This window comes from Thamnophis elegans, chromosome 5 (assembly GCF_009769535.1).
Source record: "Thamnophis elegans isolate rThaEle1 chromosome 5, rThaEle1.pri, whole genome shotgun sequence".
Taxonomy (NCBI): domain Eukaryota; kingdom Metazoa; phylum Chordata; class Lepidosauria; order Squamata; family Colubridae; genus Thamnophis; species Thamnophis elegans.
In genome coordinates this window covers 15,960,431-15,981,462 of record NC_045545.1, presented here as the reverse complement: position 1 = coordinate 15,981,462, position 21,032 = coordinate 15,960,431, and the positions used below count along the sequence as shown (strand labels likewise).

Sequence of the window (21,032 nt, the reverse complement as noted above, 5' to 3'; positions counted from 1 at the left end):
TTTGCTTGTCAGAAGATTGCAAAGGGGGATCACGTGATCCTGGGAAACTGCAACCATCATAAATATGAATCAGTTGCTCCAGGCGTCTGAATTTTGGACACATGGCCATGGGGATGCTACAATGGTCATAAGTGTGAATAATGGTCATGCCACTTTTTCAGTGCCGTTATAACTTTGAACAGTCACTAAACAAACTGTGGTAAGTCAAGGACTATCTGTAAACAGTTTTTTTCCTCTGGCCCATTTATGTAGCCGTTTCTATTATAACAAATTCTGTATGGTACTTAATTCAACTTCTCTTACTTAAAATATTGCTACAAAGCCAGATGAGGCATTATAGTTTGAAATTTCACAATCAATGATTTATTCATAAAGAAATCCATACATATCCATTAATTAATAGGATGAAACATAAGCAGAGCCTGCAGATGTAGACACTTTGAAATGCCCATAATTTTGGATACAATATAATCAGAGGCTTCCTCTATTTTATTCCAAATAAGAAGGCAGTTCCATATATGTTCTCCCTAAACTGTTTTACTATTTCAGGAAGAGGAAGAGAACTGCCCTATTATTTAAGAAGTTACCCAAATTAATAATAACATTAAAACTACTCAGTATCATATAATCAGTATCCATAATGCTGTCACTAAATAATTAAGTCTTTCAGAATGTGGCTACTACAGTAGTTTTATGGAACAGAGATTGGAACTACAGTGACAGTAGTACCATGTGCAACCTCCAAATCCCTTTTTTTGATTCTCCTTGCTATTATATGTTAATTTTTGATTATGTAATTAGAAAAAGTGGTGCTTGACATCTTATATTTAACACTCAACAGTTTTAAGAAACAAAAATCCCTGACACTCCATTCCTGAAAATATATATTGTTTGTCTGCCTGTTTTGTTTATCCATCATCCATCCATCCATCCATCCATCCATCCATCCATCCATCCATCCATCCATCCATCCATCCATCCATCCATCCTTACCTACATACATACCTTTCTCTCCATAAAAAATCACACTAGATTCCAAACACCATATTAAATATAGTTCTGGCACCACAAAAAACTAAATAACCTTCTACTTAGCAATGTTTTAGTATCTTATGGTTTAAGAGAGTGAAACTTTAACACAGCAAGTTAGAATAGGAATTTGAAGCAAAAACCTAGAGGATTTTAAAAACTTCTTTTCTTGTTAAAAATATGAAATACAAAAGAAAAATGTACACGGAACTGTGATAATTAAAAAAAAAAACGAAATGTGTTGAAAAAATTAAATATAACAAAAAATAGAATAACAAAAACATAGCTAAGTATAAGTATCTATAATGAAATTAATTTAATTGTTAAACATATTAAATCTGTATCATATAACAATCTAATGTGTCATCTTCTCATTTACAGGTTAGACAAACCTTTCAAAAATAGATAATGAATTAATATCCTGGATCCATTACTTAAAATTAGAACAATGATTCCAATTATATAAAATTATCTTCTTTTCTATACCTCATAAAATTATCTTCTTTTCTATACTTCAAGGTCAATAAAATTAACGCTCTTATTTTAGGAATAGAATTCAACATCACATTTAGATCTTTAAATAATATAGTTGGTTTTTGTCTCAGCTTTACGTTATACAATCCAGGATAGTGTATATAATTTTTCTTCTACTATTTTGCACAATAACTCCAAATGTTGCGTTGGGCTGAGAGACAGACTGATACCAAGTCAACCAATTCCCATACAAATGTTCTTGCCTAAGGAAGAATAGAACCCATGGTCTCCTAGTTTCTAGTCTAACACTGTTAATTACTACACCAGATTGGGTTTTTTTTCTCCTTTCCTAAATTATATTAACATGTACATAAATTTGAATTTAAAACAGAATTTCATTAGAAGAACAAAAGAATTTTAGTGAAAAAAGCCAAAATCACTCTTTGAGATTTGTTCCATGATCTTTTTATTTTTCCTTTCAGCATTATTTCCAGCTGTACAGCATTATTTCTTGAGAGGTAGTGTTCAGAAACCTTCCATATATGGTTGTATCATAGATTTGTACTAATTATAAGAGATACAGTTTTGTTGGGGTGGGACTCCATTTTACCTGTTATTTATATGTTTAGAGGTTTTGATCTAATTATAATGAATTATTTTCTTATGTGTATTATTCTTTTTGTTGACTATAGTATATAACTTGAAAGACACCACCTGTGGTAGTGTTGCCATAGGACGTAATAACAGTAATTATACAAACGTGATCATTTTATTGCTTAATGGTGCTTGTTTTTTTTATTTTTATTGCAAACATGAAATCACTGCCTTGCATGTCTTGATCTTGCAAACTTCTGTTAATGATGTGGAATCTCAGTAGTTTGATTTTGTAAATCCTTGCAATTAGCAAAGATGTAAATAGCTACCGGTAGCTGTTTGAACTTCGACACTACTTTCAAGATGCATAGTTTTCAAAATTACTTTTTTCTTTATACAAAGTAAATCTATTTGGCAAGTTAAGTACTTGTCCAGAACATTTTCATGTGAATAAATGGCTACAAATAAATACTCCTCAAAATCAAGAATAGGAAGATGATGATCGGGAAAGGATATAGAAGGCTTTTGTTACACATTTTTAATAGACAATACTGATTCTAATTAAATGTTCTAAATGTTCTAAACATTCTAATTAAGTGTTCTAATCCTGACACATTCTAATTAAAAGCACATGTCTTAGTGAGCAGGAGACTCAGTTTGTGCATGGACATGTGACAACTGCCGTATGCAAGTGTGCAGGTTACACTGAACATCAATTATCAACCATATGCTGATCAGCAGTGGGATTCACTTACTGTACCTTCCCTACCAGTTCGCAAATGTGAATGCACACACTGCATCTACTCATGCACACCACCTTCTGTGCATACACAGTGCTCACACATTATGTTATGGTGGGTGGGCGGAGTCTCCCGCAGCTGCTGCTACCGGTTTGCCCAAATTGGAGAGAACCAGCTAAATACCACCTCTGATGCTGGTGATACTTAGCTCTGTATAGTCATCTCAATGTCAACTGGAGATGCTGTCAAAGTCTTGCCCTGCAGTTTGGAAACTAATAAAGTCTGGATAAGTAAAAATAAATTGAAATTGAACCCCAACAAGACAGTTCATTGCAGTTTAATTGCCATATCAGATTGTTCTTTAATAGAGTGGGACTACCTCTGTGGGATAGGTCTGTGACTTGCAGCTATTCTTACATGGTAGGTGAAGGCCATTATCAGAACAATCTTTAACCAATATCAGCTGGTTACAGTTACAGCTGTTCCTGGAGAAAGAGGACATGGGTAGTTTACGCATTGCAAATCATCACCAATTTCTGCAATGTACTCTACACGACGATGCCTTTGAAGTTCACCTGGAAATTACAGTTCATCCAAAATAAAATGGTGCTAGTTACTAAGTTCATAGTACAGATTTTCTACAAGGTCTGCACTGATTATCAGTAGGTTTATGGGTTGCAATTCAAAGTACTAATTTTGAGTTCTAAAGCTTTACATGGCTTGGTACCAACATAACCTACATAATTAGAACTCTGATCAGAATTGAATGTGGTATGTTCAATGGTACCAGTGATTGAGGTAACTACCAGTTATATGTCTGCTTCAGTAGGAGGTTTTGTTTTCTGTTTATTCAACCATGCAAGTTGCAAATTCTGATTTTTTCTGTACATCTTCTTGTTAATGTATCAACTTAATATATACTCCCTACAGTATATATGGATCTTTCTTTGATGTTTTAGGTCAGTGTTGGTGAACCTTTTCGGCACCAAGTGCCGAAACGGGAGCATGTGCACACACGTGTGTGCCAGAAACCAGAACAGCAGCTGCCCAGTGCGCATGTGTGTGCCAGCCACCTGGTTTTACGGTTTCTGGTGTGCATACACACACACAAAGACAAACTAGCCGGAGTGCATGTGCATGCCAGAAACCAGAAGAGTAGCCACCTAGTGCACATGTGCGCAGTGTGAAAATGAAGAACCGGAAGACTAGTTGGCCAGTGTGTATGCGCCTTCCAGAAACTGGAAGATTATCCTCCCAGTGCACGCATGTGCATTGTGCAGCTGCTCTTCCGGTTTCCCATGCACGTGAAGACCAGCTTCTGGTGCCCCGGAACCCAAAAGAGCAATGGGTGAGAGCTTGTGTGCCCAGAGAGATGAGTCTACGTGCCACTTCCAGCATGTGTGCCATAGGTTCACCATCATGGTTTTAGGTTGTCCACTTACTGTAGAACAATTAGTCCAAAGGAGAAGTGTCATGTTTCCGCATGATGATTACAACTTGTAAACAGCACTGTGCCATTCACATTGCATGTTTGCATTTCCTCTGAAGTTATATTTATATATTTCAGACTCTCCCCACAGTTTCCAATAAAGAAAAATATACAATTGGAAATTGTGGGGAGAATCTGAAATACAGATAGTCCTAGAGTTACGACAATGATTGAGCCCAACATTTCTAAGATGAGACAGTTGTTAAGTGAGTTTTGCCCCATTTTATGACCTTTCTTACCACAGTTGTTAACTGAATCACTGCAGTTGTTAAATTAGTAACATGGTTGTTAAGTGAATCTGGCTTCTCCATTGACTTTGCTCATTTAGGACACTGCAACAGTCATAACTACAAACCAATTGCCAAGCACCCAAATTTTGATCCCATGAGTCTGGGGATGCTGCAACGGTCGGAAGTGTGAAAAATGGCCATAAGTCACTTTTTCAGTGCTGTTGTAGTTTTGAACAATCACTGTCAGGGTTCCAGGTAATAGCTCCATAAAAAGCAGAACTCTGAGGCAAGCACATATATTCCTTAAAGAACAGTTTTATTGGTCATATCATATTGGCACAAACTGGTGAAAACCAACTCTGATAGTTTCTGCAGAAGGTTCTCGCTGCGTCACATTGCCATCATGTGACATTTTGTGACATTTTTCCCATTTGTGGAGCTGGGGTGGGCATGGCCTGCATGTGACATATCTGGCCTGCTGGCTGCCAGTTTGACACCCCTGTTGTAAACACTTTGTTGGTATGGTACATCTTGGGAGTTTCCATCCACAATGGAAGGGATTAAAAAATATGCTTGAATCAAGGCAAACAATATTGCTTAGCATGTAATAGTGAATCAAAAGCAGCTCTAAAGCCACCCCAAAACTCTAATAGCTTATTCATGCCAAGAGGTACCACAGGTGTAGTTGAGGGCTCCAACAATAACCTATAATAAATAAATCAGCATCCATCAGATCTAGTTCAGCTTCTATGATGTAGATGGAATTCCCTTTCAGTAGCAACTTGTTCAGTCAATTATGAACCCAAAGTGCAGGCATATCTGCTTACTACAGGTTGCTGATTGTTGTAGTGCTGGGGATAAAGAATTCATTCCAACTGGAATGTGTTTTCCCGTGTTTGTTTTTAACTGCATTTCTGATTATTTCAAATCAACATTAATTTTTTCCAATAAAACAGCTACCATGCTGAGTTCTTTCTCACTATGTCCACTCTCCACGACCAATTCTTTATTATTACTATTTTCATTTGTTTCAATGCCTTTCCTTCCTGTTCAGACATAAAGCAAAACTCACTTTTCAAAAGCTCAATTCCACCACTTATAATTGCTGTGTCTTCTCTACTCATCCAACAAGTAAAACTAGGAGTAGATTATTTTTTGTTCTTTTGTCTTTCTTGCTACCTGCTTTATTGAAATTTTTGGAAGAACACCACTAAATCTGCACAAATGACAATGTATACTGCCTGCGGACTAACAGAGTAACAATATAAGTTCACAGGAACAATTAATCTATCAGCAATAACAATAACCTAATAAGATTACAATACAGCCTGAAGGTAGCATTTCAAGGGGACTGAATATAGCCTATGGATTGGTCCCCTTACCTCTGGAAGTTCATCACTCTTTAAACATCAAATTATTTCATACACAGAAAAAAGGAATTTAAGAAGACCTATTGCTGTGCAGGCATGCACACAATTTTTGTGAAAGTAATTTTTATTTGACCTCCAAATGGAAAGACTGGGGGAAGGAGAGAGAAGGAGAAAACACTACTTTGTTTTGTTTTTTTTTAAAAGCAAAACTATTCAACAGTAAAACAATAATCCTCAACCTTATTTTTCATCTGTGATTTCCAATCTAATTGTTAACTCTCCACTGAAATGCACAGAACACCGAAAATCTATTTTAAATCAGCAATGTTATGAGATATATTCTAGTATTAATGTAATACTTTAAAAGTCCATTATTCTCATAACATGAAATAGCATATGGTCAACACTTTCATTAGTTTTCCTTATTAACAACTTTTATTGTTAATTAACATAGAGCTTTCAGGGCATATACTGAAATCATTACAGTAGCATTTCATATATGTCAATATCCCAGGCCAGCATAACCCTACTTGTCTTTTGCAAGGTAATAAAGATCTGGCTGTTCCCCTAAATATTTGGGCAAGGCGGTTAAACAAGCTTTGCTAGTTCACTGGCTTTATTGTTATTCTTTTCTGTTATTAAGTTGGAGGGAGAAAGCCATGGGTATATGTTATATGGAGGATTGATTTCATTGTTATTGTTTAATTCTTGTAGACTGTCTGGAATCTTTGCTTTGAACTGGGTAGACAAATAAATTGTTTAAATAAATAATTAGAGGGACCAAACCCGCCAGAGGTGGGTTCCTACCAGTTCGCACCTATTCGGTAGAACCGGTTCGTCAAATCTACCGAACCGGTTAGAAGAAGTCCCACCAGTGGACCCGGAAAGCAGGCCACACCTACAGAAGAGGTTCCAATATCTTTTGAAACCCACCACTGGTCCTTGGATATGATTATTCTACACTATCATGCTCCTATTTATAAAACTCAGTGCCTCTGTGAAAGGTAAGGATGACTACTGTGTTTGTGGTGCAATCAGAACATTGCGTGTGTTGAAGTTATTTTAACGCAAACCAAAGTTGCCTTTTAAAAAACAAGTTTACATCATATTCTTATGCATGCCAGTGCTGTGTGTGAGGCAGTTTAAGGTTGTTCTGACAAGTATCGTCAGCATCTTCATATCCGGTCACATGGGCGGCAAGCCACTCCCATCCGGTCACATGGGCGGCAAGCCACTCCCACAAAGGAGGCCACACCCACAGAGTAGGTTCGAACAATTTTTGAAACCCACCCCTGAAACCCCCCCAAAAAACCTTACATAGAAGTACACCTTTAATATTCTATAAAGATATACATTAAAAGGCTTATCTTCAGAGGTATCCACCAGTGTCCCAAAGGTGCTTTTCCAAAAGACAACTGGACTTTCTTGCTTTTTTTCTTTTAAACCCTTTCACCTCTCATCCAAGAAGCTCCAGGCCTTCCGCACAGCCCTCAAGATCTGGCTAGCCCGTCAGGCCTGGGGATAAGTTCACTTTCGCCCCTCCCGAATGTCGAGTGAATGTTGTGTTTTACTGTTTAATTTACTTTTGTTCACATCTCTTTTTGTATTTGTCCTACACTCCCTTTCCCCTTTTATTGTAAGCCTCCCTGAGTCCCCTCAGGGAAAAGGGCAGCCTATAAATGTGCAATAAATACAAATACAAAAATACAAATTCTTCAGTTCTAACACCAGTGATACCTCTTTCCATTTCCATTACCACCATTATTTCCATTACCACCCAACTACTTGTCATCTATTTTTTGGGAATGAAGAATGACTCCTCTTTCTCCTCAGATACAGCTAATTACAGGATGGTAGTGTCTAGCAGTTAAGACACTGGGCTCATCGACTGGAAGACTGGCAGTTGTGAACCCAAGTACTGTATGATAGGATGAGCTCCCATTCTTGCTCCAGCTTCTGCCAACTTAGCACTTTGAAAGTATGCAAATAAAAGTAGATAAATATCATGACCCGACAATTGCGCGATAGACATATGCCGCTGACAAAACCGTGACGACAAAACCGCAACGTCAAAATCGTGCCCACAAAAGCGTGCTGACAAATGCGCACTGACAAAAGCGCGATGACAAGCACAATTAGGGTTAGGGTTAGGGTTATAACATACGTATACACGTCCCACTATGTAGTTTGTTGATGATGCGATTTTGTTGGTGCGCATTTGTCAGCGCGCTTTTGTGGGCGCGATTTTGACATCGTGGTTTTGTCGTCGCGAATATGTCTATCGCGCATTTGTCGGTGAACCGATAAATACCATTTTGATAGGAAGGTAAGTGTTTGCCTCAGTGTACACTCATGCCAACCACATGACCATGGAATGTCTTTGGATAAGCTGGCTTCCTCAACTAGTAAAGTGAGATGAGCACCGCCCCCTAGAGTTGTACCTTTACCTATGGGAGGGAAATCTAGTATTTTTTGTGGTACTTTGTAATAATATGTGGGAATGACCTGGGAAGAAGGGACAATAAGACCCAGCCAAAGCAACCATCAATAAAATGCAGTTTAGCCTGCAACAGAGATGTGGATGGGGCAAGAGCTATGGTAGTGCAGTGGTTAGAATGCAATATTGCAGGTTAACTCTGCTGATTGCCAGTGGTTCAATCCTGGCCTGTTCAAGGTTGACTCAGACTTCCATCCTTCTGAGGTTGGTAAAATGAGGACCTAGATTGCTGGGGGCAATATGCTGACTCTGTAAACCGCTTACAAAGGGCTGTAAAGCATTATGAAGCAATATATAAGTCTAAGGGCTATTGTTATTGCAAGAAGTCTTCCCTAGTTTCTTAGGATGTAAAGGAGGGGGTGAAAGAGAAATTCAGACTTTGCAAGATTCACTTAATATAACCTTACTCAAGGTTGACTCAGCCTTCCATCCTTCCGAGGTGGGTAAAATGAGGACCCAGATTGTTGTTGGGGGCAATATGCTGACTCTGTAAACCGCTTAGAGAGGGCTGAAAGCCCTATGAAGCGGTATATAAGTCTAACAATTGCTTAAAATAATGTAGAATTAGCTAATCTGGTCATATTTCATGTCTACCTTGTAAGGCTGACATATGTATTCATAATGATGATAATTTATTCCCCATAATTATTGGGTTTCTGTGATATTGAATTGACAGTGCCCTTATACATACCCTAAGAGTGATAATTCAATTCACTGAGATCATCAATCTCTTAAAAAATTGAAATACATTTAAAATTATCAACTTATTTACCGAATCTATGATCATTAGAGATACATAAAATTGGTCTGACTTTAGGTTTATTGCTATAAATCTAATAAAATAAATACCTCTTTTATTCAAGAATTATTCATTACTGATTTATTTTAAATACCAATATACAGCCTTTTGATCAATTAAGATGTCAACAAATGAAAACAAATAAGTTTAACAGAAAAAAGTATTTTAAACATAGGATCCAACCCTTTAATTTACATTGTCCAAAAGCAGATTATCACATGTAAAGTCTAAATGGTATACCCTTTTTGCTTCCATTACTTGATGTAACATTTTTTCTAAGGCTACTTTAATTTTCATTTCTACTGCTCAAGTGAATTATATCCCTAGTTTCTTTTCAAATATACATATAATTAGGGAATTTAAGCATAGTTGGATACTTATTTTTACAGCTGAGTGATCAATTACTGTCATTGTTATGCTAATATTAAACTGAAAAAAACTAGTTTATTTCAGCTTCAGACAAATAGATATTTATCATACAATTTCATGCATGCTTACACATCCTGGCATCCAATAGATAAATGATCTGACTCATTCTGTATCTAACTTTCTTGGAACTTCTAGAAAGATTAAATTTTCTCTGAGAAAATAACAGACGTAAAGATTAAAAATGAGACCTTTAGGTTGAGAGCTTTTGCTGACAATTTTATATGATCCTTTGAAAGATATTGAGTTTTTCATGAACAAATTGAAAGATGTGTGTTAAATGGTTTTAAGATTAATAAACAGCAAAAAAAAGATGTTGGTTAATATGATGGCCTGCTGAAGAAATATGGTTTTAAACCTAAGAAAAGGTTAAATATTTGGGTGTTACTTTGACTAATATGAACTGCATGTTGTTTCAAAATAACAATGTTAATGTATGCAATGAAGTAGAAAAAGATATGCTGAGATGGGAAAAATTGCAATTGTCTTTATTAGGAAGAATTTCTGGGATTTAAATGAATGTTATTTCTATTTCAGAAATTGACAACTGATGTATCATTTAAATAGTGGCAAGAAGATATTTCTAAACTTGTTTGACAAAGCAAGAAACAATAATTAAGCCCAAGCTGCTGTAGGATGCTAAAGAAACAGAGAGGTTATGATTACCAGATTTAAAATTTGAAGCTTCTTTAATTTAGATGAAAATGATGGCATTAAGAAATATATGGTTATTGAAGTACCTAAGTAGAGGACTTAAAAGATAACAATTCTAGGTTGGAGAATTGAGTCTTTTATCTGTTAACTATGTTTTCATATATTACCATAGATGTCAGACAAAATGATTTGGATAATAGTGTTGTAAAGGTTTATAAATTGTATTCCTGCTTCGCAAGGGGAGACAATTTATGTATATGCCTGTTTTATTTTGTCTGTGCACTATTTAGCTGTAGTTTTACAGGTGAAACTCAAAAAATTAGAATATCATGCAAAAGTTTGTTTATTTCAGTAATGCAACTTAAAAGATGAAACTAATATATGAGATAGACTCATTACATGCAAAGCAAGATAGTTCAAGCTGTGATTTGTCATAATTGTGACAAATTGTGCCATAATCATAATTGTGATTATGGCTTACAGCTCATGAAAACCCCAAATCCACAATCTCAGAAAATTAGAATATTACATGCAATCAATAAAACAAGGATTGTACATAGAACAATATTGGACCTCTGAAAAGTATAAGCATGCATATGTACTCAGTACTTGATTTGGGCCCCTTTTGCAGCAATTACTGCCTCAATGCGGCGTGGCATGGAAGCTATCAGCCTGTGGCACTGCTGAGGTGTTATGGAAGACCAAGATGCATCAATAGCAGCCTTCAGCTCTTCTGCATTGTTCGGTCTCATGTCTCTCATCTTTCTCTTGGCAATGCTACATAGACTCTCTATGGGGTTCAGGTCAGGCAAGTTTGCTGGCCAATCAAGCACAGTAATCCCATGGTCATTGAACCAGGTTTTACTGCTTTTGACAGTGTGGGCAGGGGCCAAGACCTGCTGGAAAATGAAGTCAGCATCCCCATAAAGCTCATCTGTGGAAGGAAGCATGAAGTGCTCCAAAATCTCCTGGTAGACGGCTGCGTTGATCCTGGATTTAATGAAGCACAGTGGACCAACACCAGCAGATGACATGGCTCCCCAAATCAACACAGACTATGGAAACTTCACACTAGACTTCAAACATCTTGCGGTGTGTGCCTCTCCATTCTTCCTCCATACTCTGGGTCCTTCGTTTCCAAATTAGATGCAAAAGTTGCTCTCATCAGAAAAGAGGACTTTGGACCATTGAACAACAGACCAGGTCTGTTTTTCTTTAGCCCAGGTAAGACGCTTCTGACATTGTTTGTTGTTCAGGAGCGGCTTGACAAGAGGAATACGACATTTGAAGCCCATGTCCAGGATCGGTCTGTGTGTGGTGGCTCCTGATGCACTGACTCCAACCTCAGTCCACTCCTTGTGAAAGTCCCCAACTTTTGAATGGCCCATTCCTGACAATCCTCTCCAGGCTGCGGTCATCCCTGCTGCTTGTGCACCTTTTTCTTCCATACTTTCCCCTTCCACATAACTTTCTATTAATGTGCTTTGATATAGCACTTTGGGAACATCCAACGTCTTTTGCAATTACCTTTTGAGGCTTTCCCTCCTTATGGAGGGTGTCAATGATGGTTTTCTGCACAACTGTCAGGTCAGCAGTCTTTCCCATGATTGTGATTCCTACTGAACCAGACTGAGAGACCATTTAAAGGCTCAGGAACCCTTTGCAGGTGTTATGGCTTAATTAGCTGATTAGAGTGGGACACTTTGAGCCTAGAATATTGCACCTTTTCACAATGTTCTAATTTTCTGAGATTATGGATTTGGGGTTTTCATGAGCTGTAAGACATAATCATCACAATTATGACAAATCACGGCTTGAGCAATCTTGCTTTGCATGTAATGAGTCTATCTCATATATTAGTTTCACCTTTTAAGTTGCATTACTGAAATAAATGAACTTTTCCATGATATTCTAATTTTTCGAGTTTTACCTGTGTTTAGTTTAGTTTTGTTTTTGTTATTTTTTCCCCTCTTTTAGAGGAGTTTGTGAATAAAAAAATGAGATAAAAACTATATGGTTATTGGAATTAGAAGGAGATGATTCAAAATTTGATTGGCAGAGTTATTTGTGGTATCGTAAAGTTAAGGTTCATGTAGATTTTAAAAACCATTTTATTAGACATGCATCACTGAGAATTTGGAAGAGATATAAAGCAAAAATGTTTCCTAAAGTCCTTTTATGTTTGGCAGCCAAAGAAGTCTTTTTTAGAAGGAAAATGATAGTTAAACAAAAATGGTTAACCTATGTTGACATGCTGAATTTTTCCCAAATTCAGAATTTAAGTTATAAACAAGAGAAAACTTGGAGTTGGAAAATTTTACATGTTACTGATTTCCTAATGTTCAGCTAATGGAAATATTTAAGTTGGATAAAAATAATTATGAAATTGAAAATGCTAAGACTGAATTGCATATGAAACTGATGAAACAAATGATAATCATATTATTTCTAAGATGTATAAACTTGTATTGAAAATGGAAAATGAAAAAATTACAGCGTGTATGATAAAATGGGCAAATAATTTTTGGATGCAGTGTCGACTTAGACGAATGAGTGAGAATGTGTGGGGAAAATGTTTGAAATTTACTTTGAATTATAATCTTAAAGATAACTTTTATAAAATAATATACTGCTAACACATGGCAAATGGTCAAAAATGTATAAAGCAATTTCAAATATGTGTTAGAATACATATTTGCCTTTTTTTTTTTTTTACAATGGAAGAATGGAAGGTGAAGCTGATGGAATTAGTGGAGGTGGCAAAATTGATAGTCTTAATGAAAGAAAGAAAAGGTCTAATTTTATTTCTATTTGGAAGCTACTTTTGGACTTTTTTGTAAGAAACTAAAAGAAATGAAAAGTTGATTATATGGAAATAATATAGATAATTGTAAACCTCAGATGTATTTTTTTAAATCATATCTATACCAAGAAAAGTCTGAAGTCATTATTTTTCTATCTTTCTTATTTGTTTTTTGTTTCTTTTCTGCATTTCTACTTTTTTCTCTTTCTTGAACATTTTTTTTTAAAAAAAATCTGTTTATCTTTAAACTTGCATTTTTATGAAAATCAATAAAAATATGCATATGCTATATGAGAGATGAAATTTTCTTAGTACTTTGCTCCTGAATCCCTGAATGCATGATATTCAAGTATTTTACTTATGTTTATATTCCATTCTTCCTCTTAAAGGTATTCACTCTTAATACCAGGGATTACATTTTATCTTTGCAACAATGGAGCAAGCAACTTCTCCATCCAAATAAACTTCTGAGCTGAATGAGGAAATAATCAAATTAGCAAACCTGCATTCTCCACACATACTATTCTAAAGCTTTCAAAATTAGGTTTCACCTGTCAATTAGATGCAGTCTGGTTACATCTGAATCACTATGCATAATACCACATGTTATAATAAATTGTTTGAGTATCCTTAGCGAAAGAAGTTCATATCTTGCTTTCTTTTTGAATAAATGACAAAGGTGTCAATATTGCACTAAACGTATCTTAGATTCTGGCTAAGTTCCGTTGTGGTACAAGCATCAACTGAAAGTCAACGTACCCTCTCTTATAGAGCAAATTGTTATTGCCACATTCTACAGGCCAGAAAGCAGAACGGACATAATGTTTTTGCCAAGTTTCCTTGGTTTAAAACAAAACAGGAATCGGGATAAAGGCCTTCTAGGTCCAAGTCCATCTCTTTATCCAATGATGACTTGCTCAACATGACCATTCCATTAATGCTTTACCCAAAGTTAGTCTTTAAAAAACACACTTTGAATAAAGCTGTCTTGTACACTTTATGTAATTTATGCTAATTACTGACCAACTCTTTCTTCGCTTCACCTCTGGCATCCAGAAGGGCAAACAGAAAAATTCAAGTAACGTATGACAAATTAGGGATAAGTTAGTGCCCAGCAGATTTAGTGAAATATCTTTAGAGTTTCAGCAAAACCCAGCAAGATCTGAATAGATTACTAGAAATAAATGACCATATTCACTTATACCTGTTTATCTATATTCCTTTGAAAAAATCTTTATATATTCCATTGTGCAACAAGCACAGTGTATTTACTAGATATTAGGTGTATGCTTGAAATTTATAGAATGACATTTGTATGTGTTCTCATTAGTATAATTATGTTATTTCAACACATAGCGAATACAAATAGAAACCAAAGGATTATCTAATTCATAAACTACATTCTGCAACACATAGGATTACTCATTTAATTTCTTCCATTTTACTTCGGTTTTCATTTGTTCTTCTCCTTTGCTTAAGGCAATATTAATTGAGAAGACAAAATCATTAATCCATGAGCAAATAAGCCACATTTACATTTATGTTGTATGTTATAAATGTTATGGTAACATTTATAACATTGATTTGGCTTTAAAAATATGATTTAGAGTTTGAATAGGTATAAATGTAGCATTTTCTGAGAACAAATATAGCTTTTTTGCAGAATTATTCAACAAACTCAGAAAAAGATGCAGCTGGTATAAGTGATTCCAACAAGTACTTTATGTCTTATCCAGAAAATGTGAATCACATTTAAACCTCAAAGCTAGATTGCTACTATGTTTCTCTTAATTACAAATAATATGATTTAAAATTCAAGAATAAGCCTTTGCACTTTTTATTTCAATAAAATGCAATTCAGTGCCCCCTTTGGAAAATCTCTAAAGGCTATTACATATTGCTTATGAACTCGGGTTGGGCTCTTCTGCTTTTAAAAATTAGATATGATGTAGATTCTAGAGGTATGAGATATCTACACCCAAACAGTTGTGCTTTATAAATGTATCTATTTCTCACCCTGAATGAAGGCACTGAAGCATTGTTCTGTGTATCCCCACTAATCGGAAGTCAAATCAGAACTCTGATTGAGATACAGCCCCAATTTGAGATCTAAAGTGCCTGAATCAATACATTACAGGTGTTTCTGTAGTTGCCAAAATTATGACCAAAAATTATCCCATTTTAAATAAAAATATATGACATTATAATAGATATTGATTACATATCTTGAAGCTAATTGAATTTACACTGCATTTGAAAGTCAATAAAATAATGAGTATTTGTGTACATATGAACATACTTTGGACTCAAAAGTGTTTAATATGTTTTTTAGCATCTAAGCCTTTTGTAACATACTATCACATTCAAAGCATAGAATATGCAACCAGTAGAAGCAATATACCATAAAGAACTCAAAGTAATTTAGCTAATATTTGAAATCATGATAATTCAGTGAGACTTAAGTCCATTTAACTTTTCTAGGTTGTATTTATATACTTGTTTTTCTTGTTCTACGTCCAATTGTATTTCATTTATTTTGCTGTTGAATTATTAGGTAGCTTATTTTTAGTTAGCTGTTAATCTGTTTTGGCTATGACCAAAAATGCTGACTGCTTTTATTTCATTTTCCAGTTCACTGAGCTTATCTCTGTATGCCTGAACCAATTAGAAAGTGGGTTCTGACATGTCCATTTCTGTCTTAAAAGCGTAGACCATTCAGTATATCAACAAGCTGAAAAAGGTGAAACAAAATGAGACATATTTAAATATAAAATGATTTAATATTAACAAAATTTATTGCAAAACCAAACATTGAAGCATGTATTGCACTACACATAAAGATTGAAGTATTCAGATTATTGCCCACTTCATTGTATCACAAACAGAATAAAGGAAAATACACATGATTTCTACAAAAATACTGGAGAATTCTCACCATGTATCTTTTTGCTTATAAAAATAAATAGAAGTTTGAATTTATGTAAGATAATCACTGGAATAAGAAATGAAAGAACCTCATGTATACATAGTAGAACAAGGACATCATTTATGCATGCTAATTATAGTTCAATTAAGTAACCCAACCATTATTACTATTAACATTTGCCATATATACTTGACCATGATGGGTAAAACCTAGTTCTGTTATAATAAAAAGCTATACAAAAGTTTTCAAAACCGAGTAAGGCTCACATGTTAAGTTTGCAATTTTACAACTACTTACCTTAGAATAACCCTTTGAGCATAACTTATGAGCTTTGTACGTTAATTTGACCTAAGTCTCTTTATTTGTAGTAATGTTAAAGCAGCTTAATATGCTACAAATTGTTTAACAAAAATCCTAATTTGTTCCTTCATTATGATTATCTGTGTAGTATCCATTATTATTCTTTCAAAGATTTGTACTTTAAAGGACATACTCAGAATTAGAAATATGATCTCGGCAACATCCACGCCTAGTTTTCTCATTGTGTTTGTTAGGCAGATTTACTTACTACCGCTGTAAAGATTCCTAGCGTTTGTAATAATGTCTGATCCTGCTTCTTTAAAAAAATAAAAATAAAAAGAATTTTACTGGACGTTAATTAGAATCCACTTTCTCCTAAAAGCATAATTGATTAAGATATATTAATTCAGATAATAAGCATGGCGGGATGGAGGGAGGAGGATGCAAACAAGAGAGGAGTTAGGTAGACCAGACTAAACATGTCAAAAACAGGACACCATTCATCTAGGCTCCGCATTCTCTTCAGGGGTTGAAATCTGGTTCAGGTAAGGAAAACGCTAACGCACACAAGACTTTTTCTCCACATTCCAATTCGCCCAGAGTGCGCTAACTTGAGGAAGGTTGGTTAACTGTTCAAGGAGGAGAAGTGGCGTTTTCTCTTGAGCATCTTCGCTTTCCCATCACCTCTTCCGCCCTCTCGCTTCTCGCGCATCCTTCCACCGCCTTCTAGCACAGCTGCCACGCCTTACAATAATACCGCACTCCACAGCCAACCGGGGTGGTGGGGGTGTCGGCCTTTCAACAGACAGAGGCCTGCGGGGCTGCCCCTCCCGGTATAATGTGAGGAGAGCCGTCCTTTCAAGTCCCTACCTTCGGCTCGTTTTCCCGGGTTCCAGCCCCTTTCCTGGCAAACCGTCCCTGTCAGTGGAGGAAACGGAGCAGGGGAGCCGCGGCCCGAGGCGCTTGTTCACCGCGCCTTACCCCCCCATCCAACCTGCACCCCTCTGCGCGCGCGCGACCGCCCGCATTCCCGTCTCCACGGCGGGAAGTTGCTGGGAACACCTTCCCCAACTGCGTGAGGGAAGGAGAAAGAGAGGCAGAAAGGAGAATTCCCCCCCCCCTCCTGCCGCTAACCAACCTCGGAGGCGCCCACCAGCTCCTCGTCCCCGTCCCCCCCCCCCCTCATCCAGCTCTACCTCTTTCCTCCTGCTGGGCGCCCCCGGGCGCGTGAGAAGAGCGGTCTCTTCGCACACCACGACAACATCTTCCACAAAGACGCAGTCGGGCAAGCTCTCGTCGCCGGGCAGCTCCAACACCTGCAGCCCCAGCTTGTTCTTCAGCACCCCCACGTAGAGCTGATGCTCCCGCTCGGCGCGCGCGAAGTCCACCTCTTTCGCCTTCTCCCGCCTCAGCGCCTGCTGGCACAGCGACTCTGGCAGCGCCCGCACCACGGCGTGGCTGCACCGCCCGAAGCTGGAGGGGCCACTGCTCAGCCCTGCCATGTTCGCAAAACTGGGGGGGTGGAATTAGCCGGGAAACTCAAGCCGAACCGAGAGAAGCGCCACAACCCTGCCCTTGCGTGTCCGGCACCGCCGTCAGGAAGCGCAGCTTGCTGCCAAGCGTCCCTCTCCCTTCCCGGCGCCAGCTGAAATGGCCTCCCTTCCCTTCCCTCCCAACAGGAGGAGGTGGTCGCGAGCGCGCTTAGAAGCCGGAGCGGCGGTGGATTGGCCACGCCTTGCTATATAGTACCTACATCATGCTCCGTGTTCAAAGAAGCGTCCATTGGCCGGTTATTTGGGTTGAGATACCTGGTTGGTTCAAACTGGCCGAAATGACCTCGCACCGATTTTATTATAGCCTTGGAGAAACATGCTGATGGTTTAATTGCATCCCTGTAATCGGTGGCCCGTCGGTGGCAGATGCGATGCCTGGGCTCGCCCTGATGGATGGACAAGAAAGAATAGCTTTCAAAATGCATAAACGTCTGTGGAGGTTCTCAGTCATCCAGGTCATGGTTGTTGCCAAAGGTGCTTTTTCAGGAAACTACTGGACTTTCTTGGTTTTTCTTTTGAAGAGCTTTTGCTTCTCATCCAAGAGGCTTTTTCAGCTCTGACTGGATGATGGGGAATGACAGGATTTATATTCCTTGCAGACAATTGGTCACTTGCATCCTTTTAGAAGGTCCTTGAAGCACTTGGAGGTTTATCTGTATCTTGGAGGTATCTTGTATTTTGGATAACCTCCACGTGCTTCAAGGACCCTCTAAAAGGATGCAAATGACCAGCTGTCTGCAAACAATATAAATCCTTCCATTCCCCACTATTCTGTCACAGCTGAAAAAGCTTCTTGGATCAGAAACAAAATGTCCTCAAAAAAACAAAACCCAAGAACACTTGCTTCCTGAAAAAGCACCTTTTGGACTTTCAAATGCATATTAAGTTCTTCCTCAGCATAACAGTTTATCCAGGCTAAAAAGAGATTCTGTATGCTACTCCCTGACTGGTATTGAAGATAGTTTGAAGGAGAGCCTGTGTACAAATATCACACTTGTTCCTTCTGGTAATATTACACACTTTACAGATTTGTGCTTTGTGGGAGTTTTTAATTGGAGGGGAGGGGAAAACGTGCTAAAAGTGAACCAGAATATGTGCAGATTGTCTTAATAACTTGTGAAGAATTAAAAATAATGTAACATCTGCTACATTTGGGTATAGAATGGATGAAAACAAGCCTTTTCATCAACTTACCCTAATCAATGTTGCCAAAATTTAAACCTGGTGACTTCTATAAATATATTTTTGTACCATGTTTGACTATGACAGGGGTGTCAAACTCACGGCCCATGGGCCGGTTGTGTCACATGCTGGCCCCACCCCCAACTGGTTTAGCAAAGGGGGGAAGTCCCAATATGTCACGTGACATTGCTGTGATGCCACGCATTTGAAACCCCTGGACTATGAAGTCACTCAAATCATTTTATGTTTTAATTAAATTGTCTTTCTTCCTTAAAGATTTCCTTTCCTTTCCTTGCACTGTAACAATTCAGAATTATGTACTCACATATACATCCCATTAAGTTTCATAGTTCGATTTCCAAATGACTACATATAAATTTCAGCCTTAATCTATGTTTGGAAATTCTGGACTTTTTATTTAAATCTTGAAAGTTGAAAATTGCCATTACGGAAAGGGCTTTTTATTCTATAGTTTTCTGTAAGTGAATGTAGAACATCTTGTCTTCTAGATCAATATATCCCAGAGAAAACTAGACTACAGATATTGCACTTCCCTGCTTTCATTTACTGGAAAACAAAGTCATTAGGTTAGTTTTTATTGTGTGTTCTGGCACAATACTCTTCAACTCTTCATCTATTTATCTTTTCTGGATATACTTCAAATGCACATATAAGGTTAACTTATAAGGATATTTTCATATAGCTCATTCTTCAGCAATGGCTGGACACACCCAAAAAAGTGATGTGTAACCCTAAAATAATTTTAAAAAATGATTTAAACATCCCTGTCACAAGAAAGAAGGGCAGTACATTTAGGTCTCACCCCTTAACTTTGTGCTACCACTTAAACCACCATGGACTTCAACCCTCCCTCCACCCAATGTTAATTCTACCATCGAAAGATTGCCCGTTCCTTGCTTGTAAGAAATGTATAATATATGAAAAGCCAGGATTCTGATTTTCATAAGAAAAGACTAAGGAGGAACGTGCCTTGCAGGATGAGATCTAATTAGAAAACCCGTGACCCACTGAGTCACCCTTTCAGAGGCATTTACCTACATGAACAGAGAAACTGAAAGTCCATAGGCAGACTGCTATTGTTTCTGGTTTAAAACCAAAGCAATAGTAATCTGGCTGTGGTCATTCTGTTTATTTAAGTAAAGAAATGTCTTTGAAAGAATGACCTAGAGGATCATGGGTTGTCTTGTTAGATCTATTTACCCCTTTGTTTATGAATTCTCTTTCACACATCCTGACATTTGATGTTATCTCTTGACCATAACTTCCCCCTCTCTTTTCACATGGCGTAATTATGCTGACTATATTTATTTATTTTAAACACAGTGCTGCACATTGCCACTCTCAACTCAGAACAGTTTAGAATCCTTGCCAGCTTCTCCACTGAATTGTAGGAAGCTGTCAGAAAAAGTTTAAAAATAGGGTCAAAAACTAAAGTATACTGGCAGACAGTGGTGGGATATGACTGGTACGCCCCTGTACGGGCGTACCGGTGCCTGCTGGGAGCACCAGGTACCGTTCTGGTACGGTGCTCTGGAAGGCCCACCTGCCCGCCTGCCCACTGCCCTTACCTGTATTTGAGCCAATTGGGGCTTCTGCGCACGGAGCGTATGGCAGCTGGAGTGTTGCGGGCAGTAAGTATGCATGCATGCACCTTAAAATTGTTGCTTCTTTAAGAGCCACATTAAGAGCCAGTTGGTTGTGAGGGAAGGAAAGAGGGAGGGATTGCAAGACTGGCTGGGAAACTTCACATTGAACATTGAAAATGAAAGATCAGGTGACTGCAGCAGTATCCAGTAGCCCTAAAACAATCGCATTATTCTCAAATAATGTGAACGTTCGCCGGGAATAATTGGTCCTGGATTTTAAACACTTTCTGTTCATTAGGCCATCTGAGTTACATTGGTTCAAAACTGCTGCCCTGTGATGCACTATTTCGCCCAGTTAA

At 37.6% G+C, this 21,032-nt stretch overlaps 1 protein-coding gene across 1 annotated transcript in view; it reads right to left on the bottom strand.

The window, feature by feature from the left end:
- The window catches only part of DDAH1 (dimethylarginine dimethylaminohydrolase 1), a 64,777-nt gene extending 46,767 nt beyond the window's left edge, over window positions 1-18,010 (bottom strand). The window contains exon 1 of the mRNA XM_032218143.1: window positions 17,528-18,010. Coding sequence (XP_032074034.1) covers window positions 17,528-17,833 — 306 coding nt within the window. The 5' untranslated portion in view covers window positions 17,834-18,010. The remainder of the gene's footprint in view (window positions 1-17,527) is intronic.
- Window positions 18,011-21,032: the final 3,022 nt, after the last annotated feature.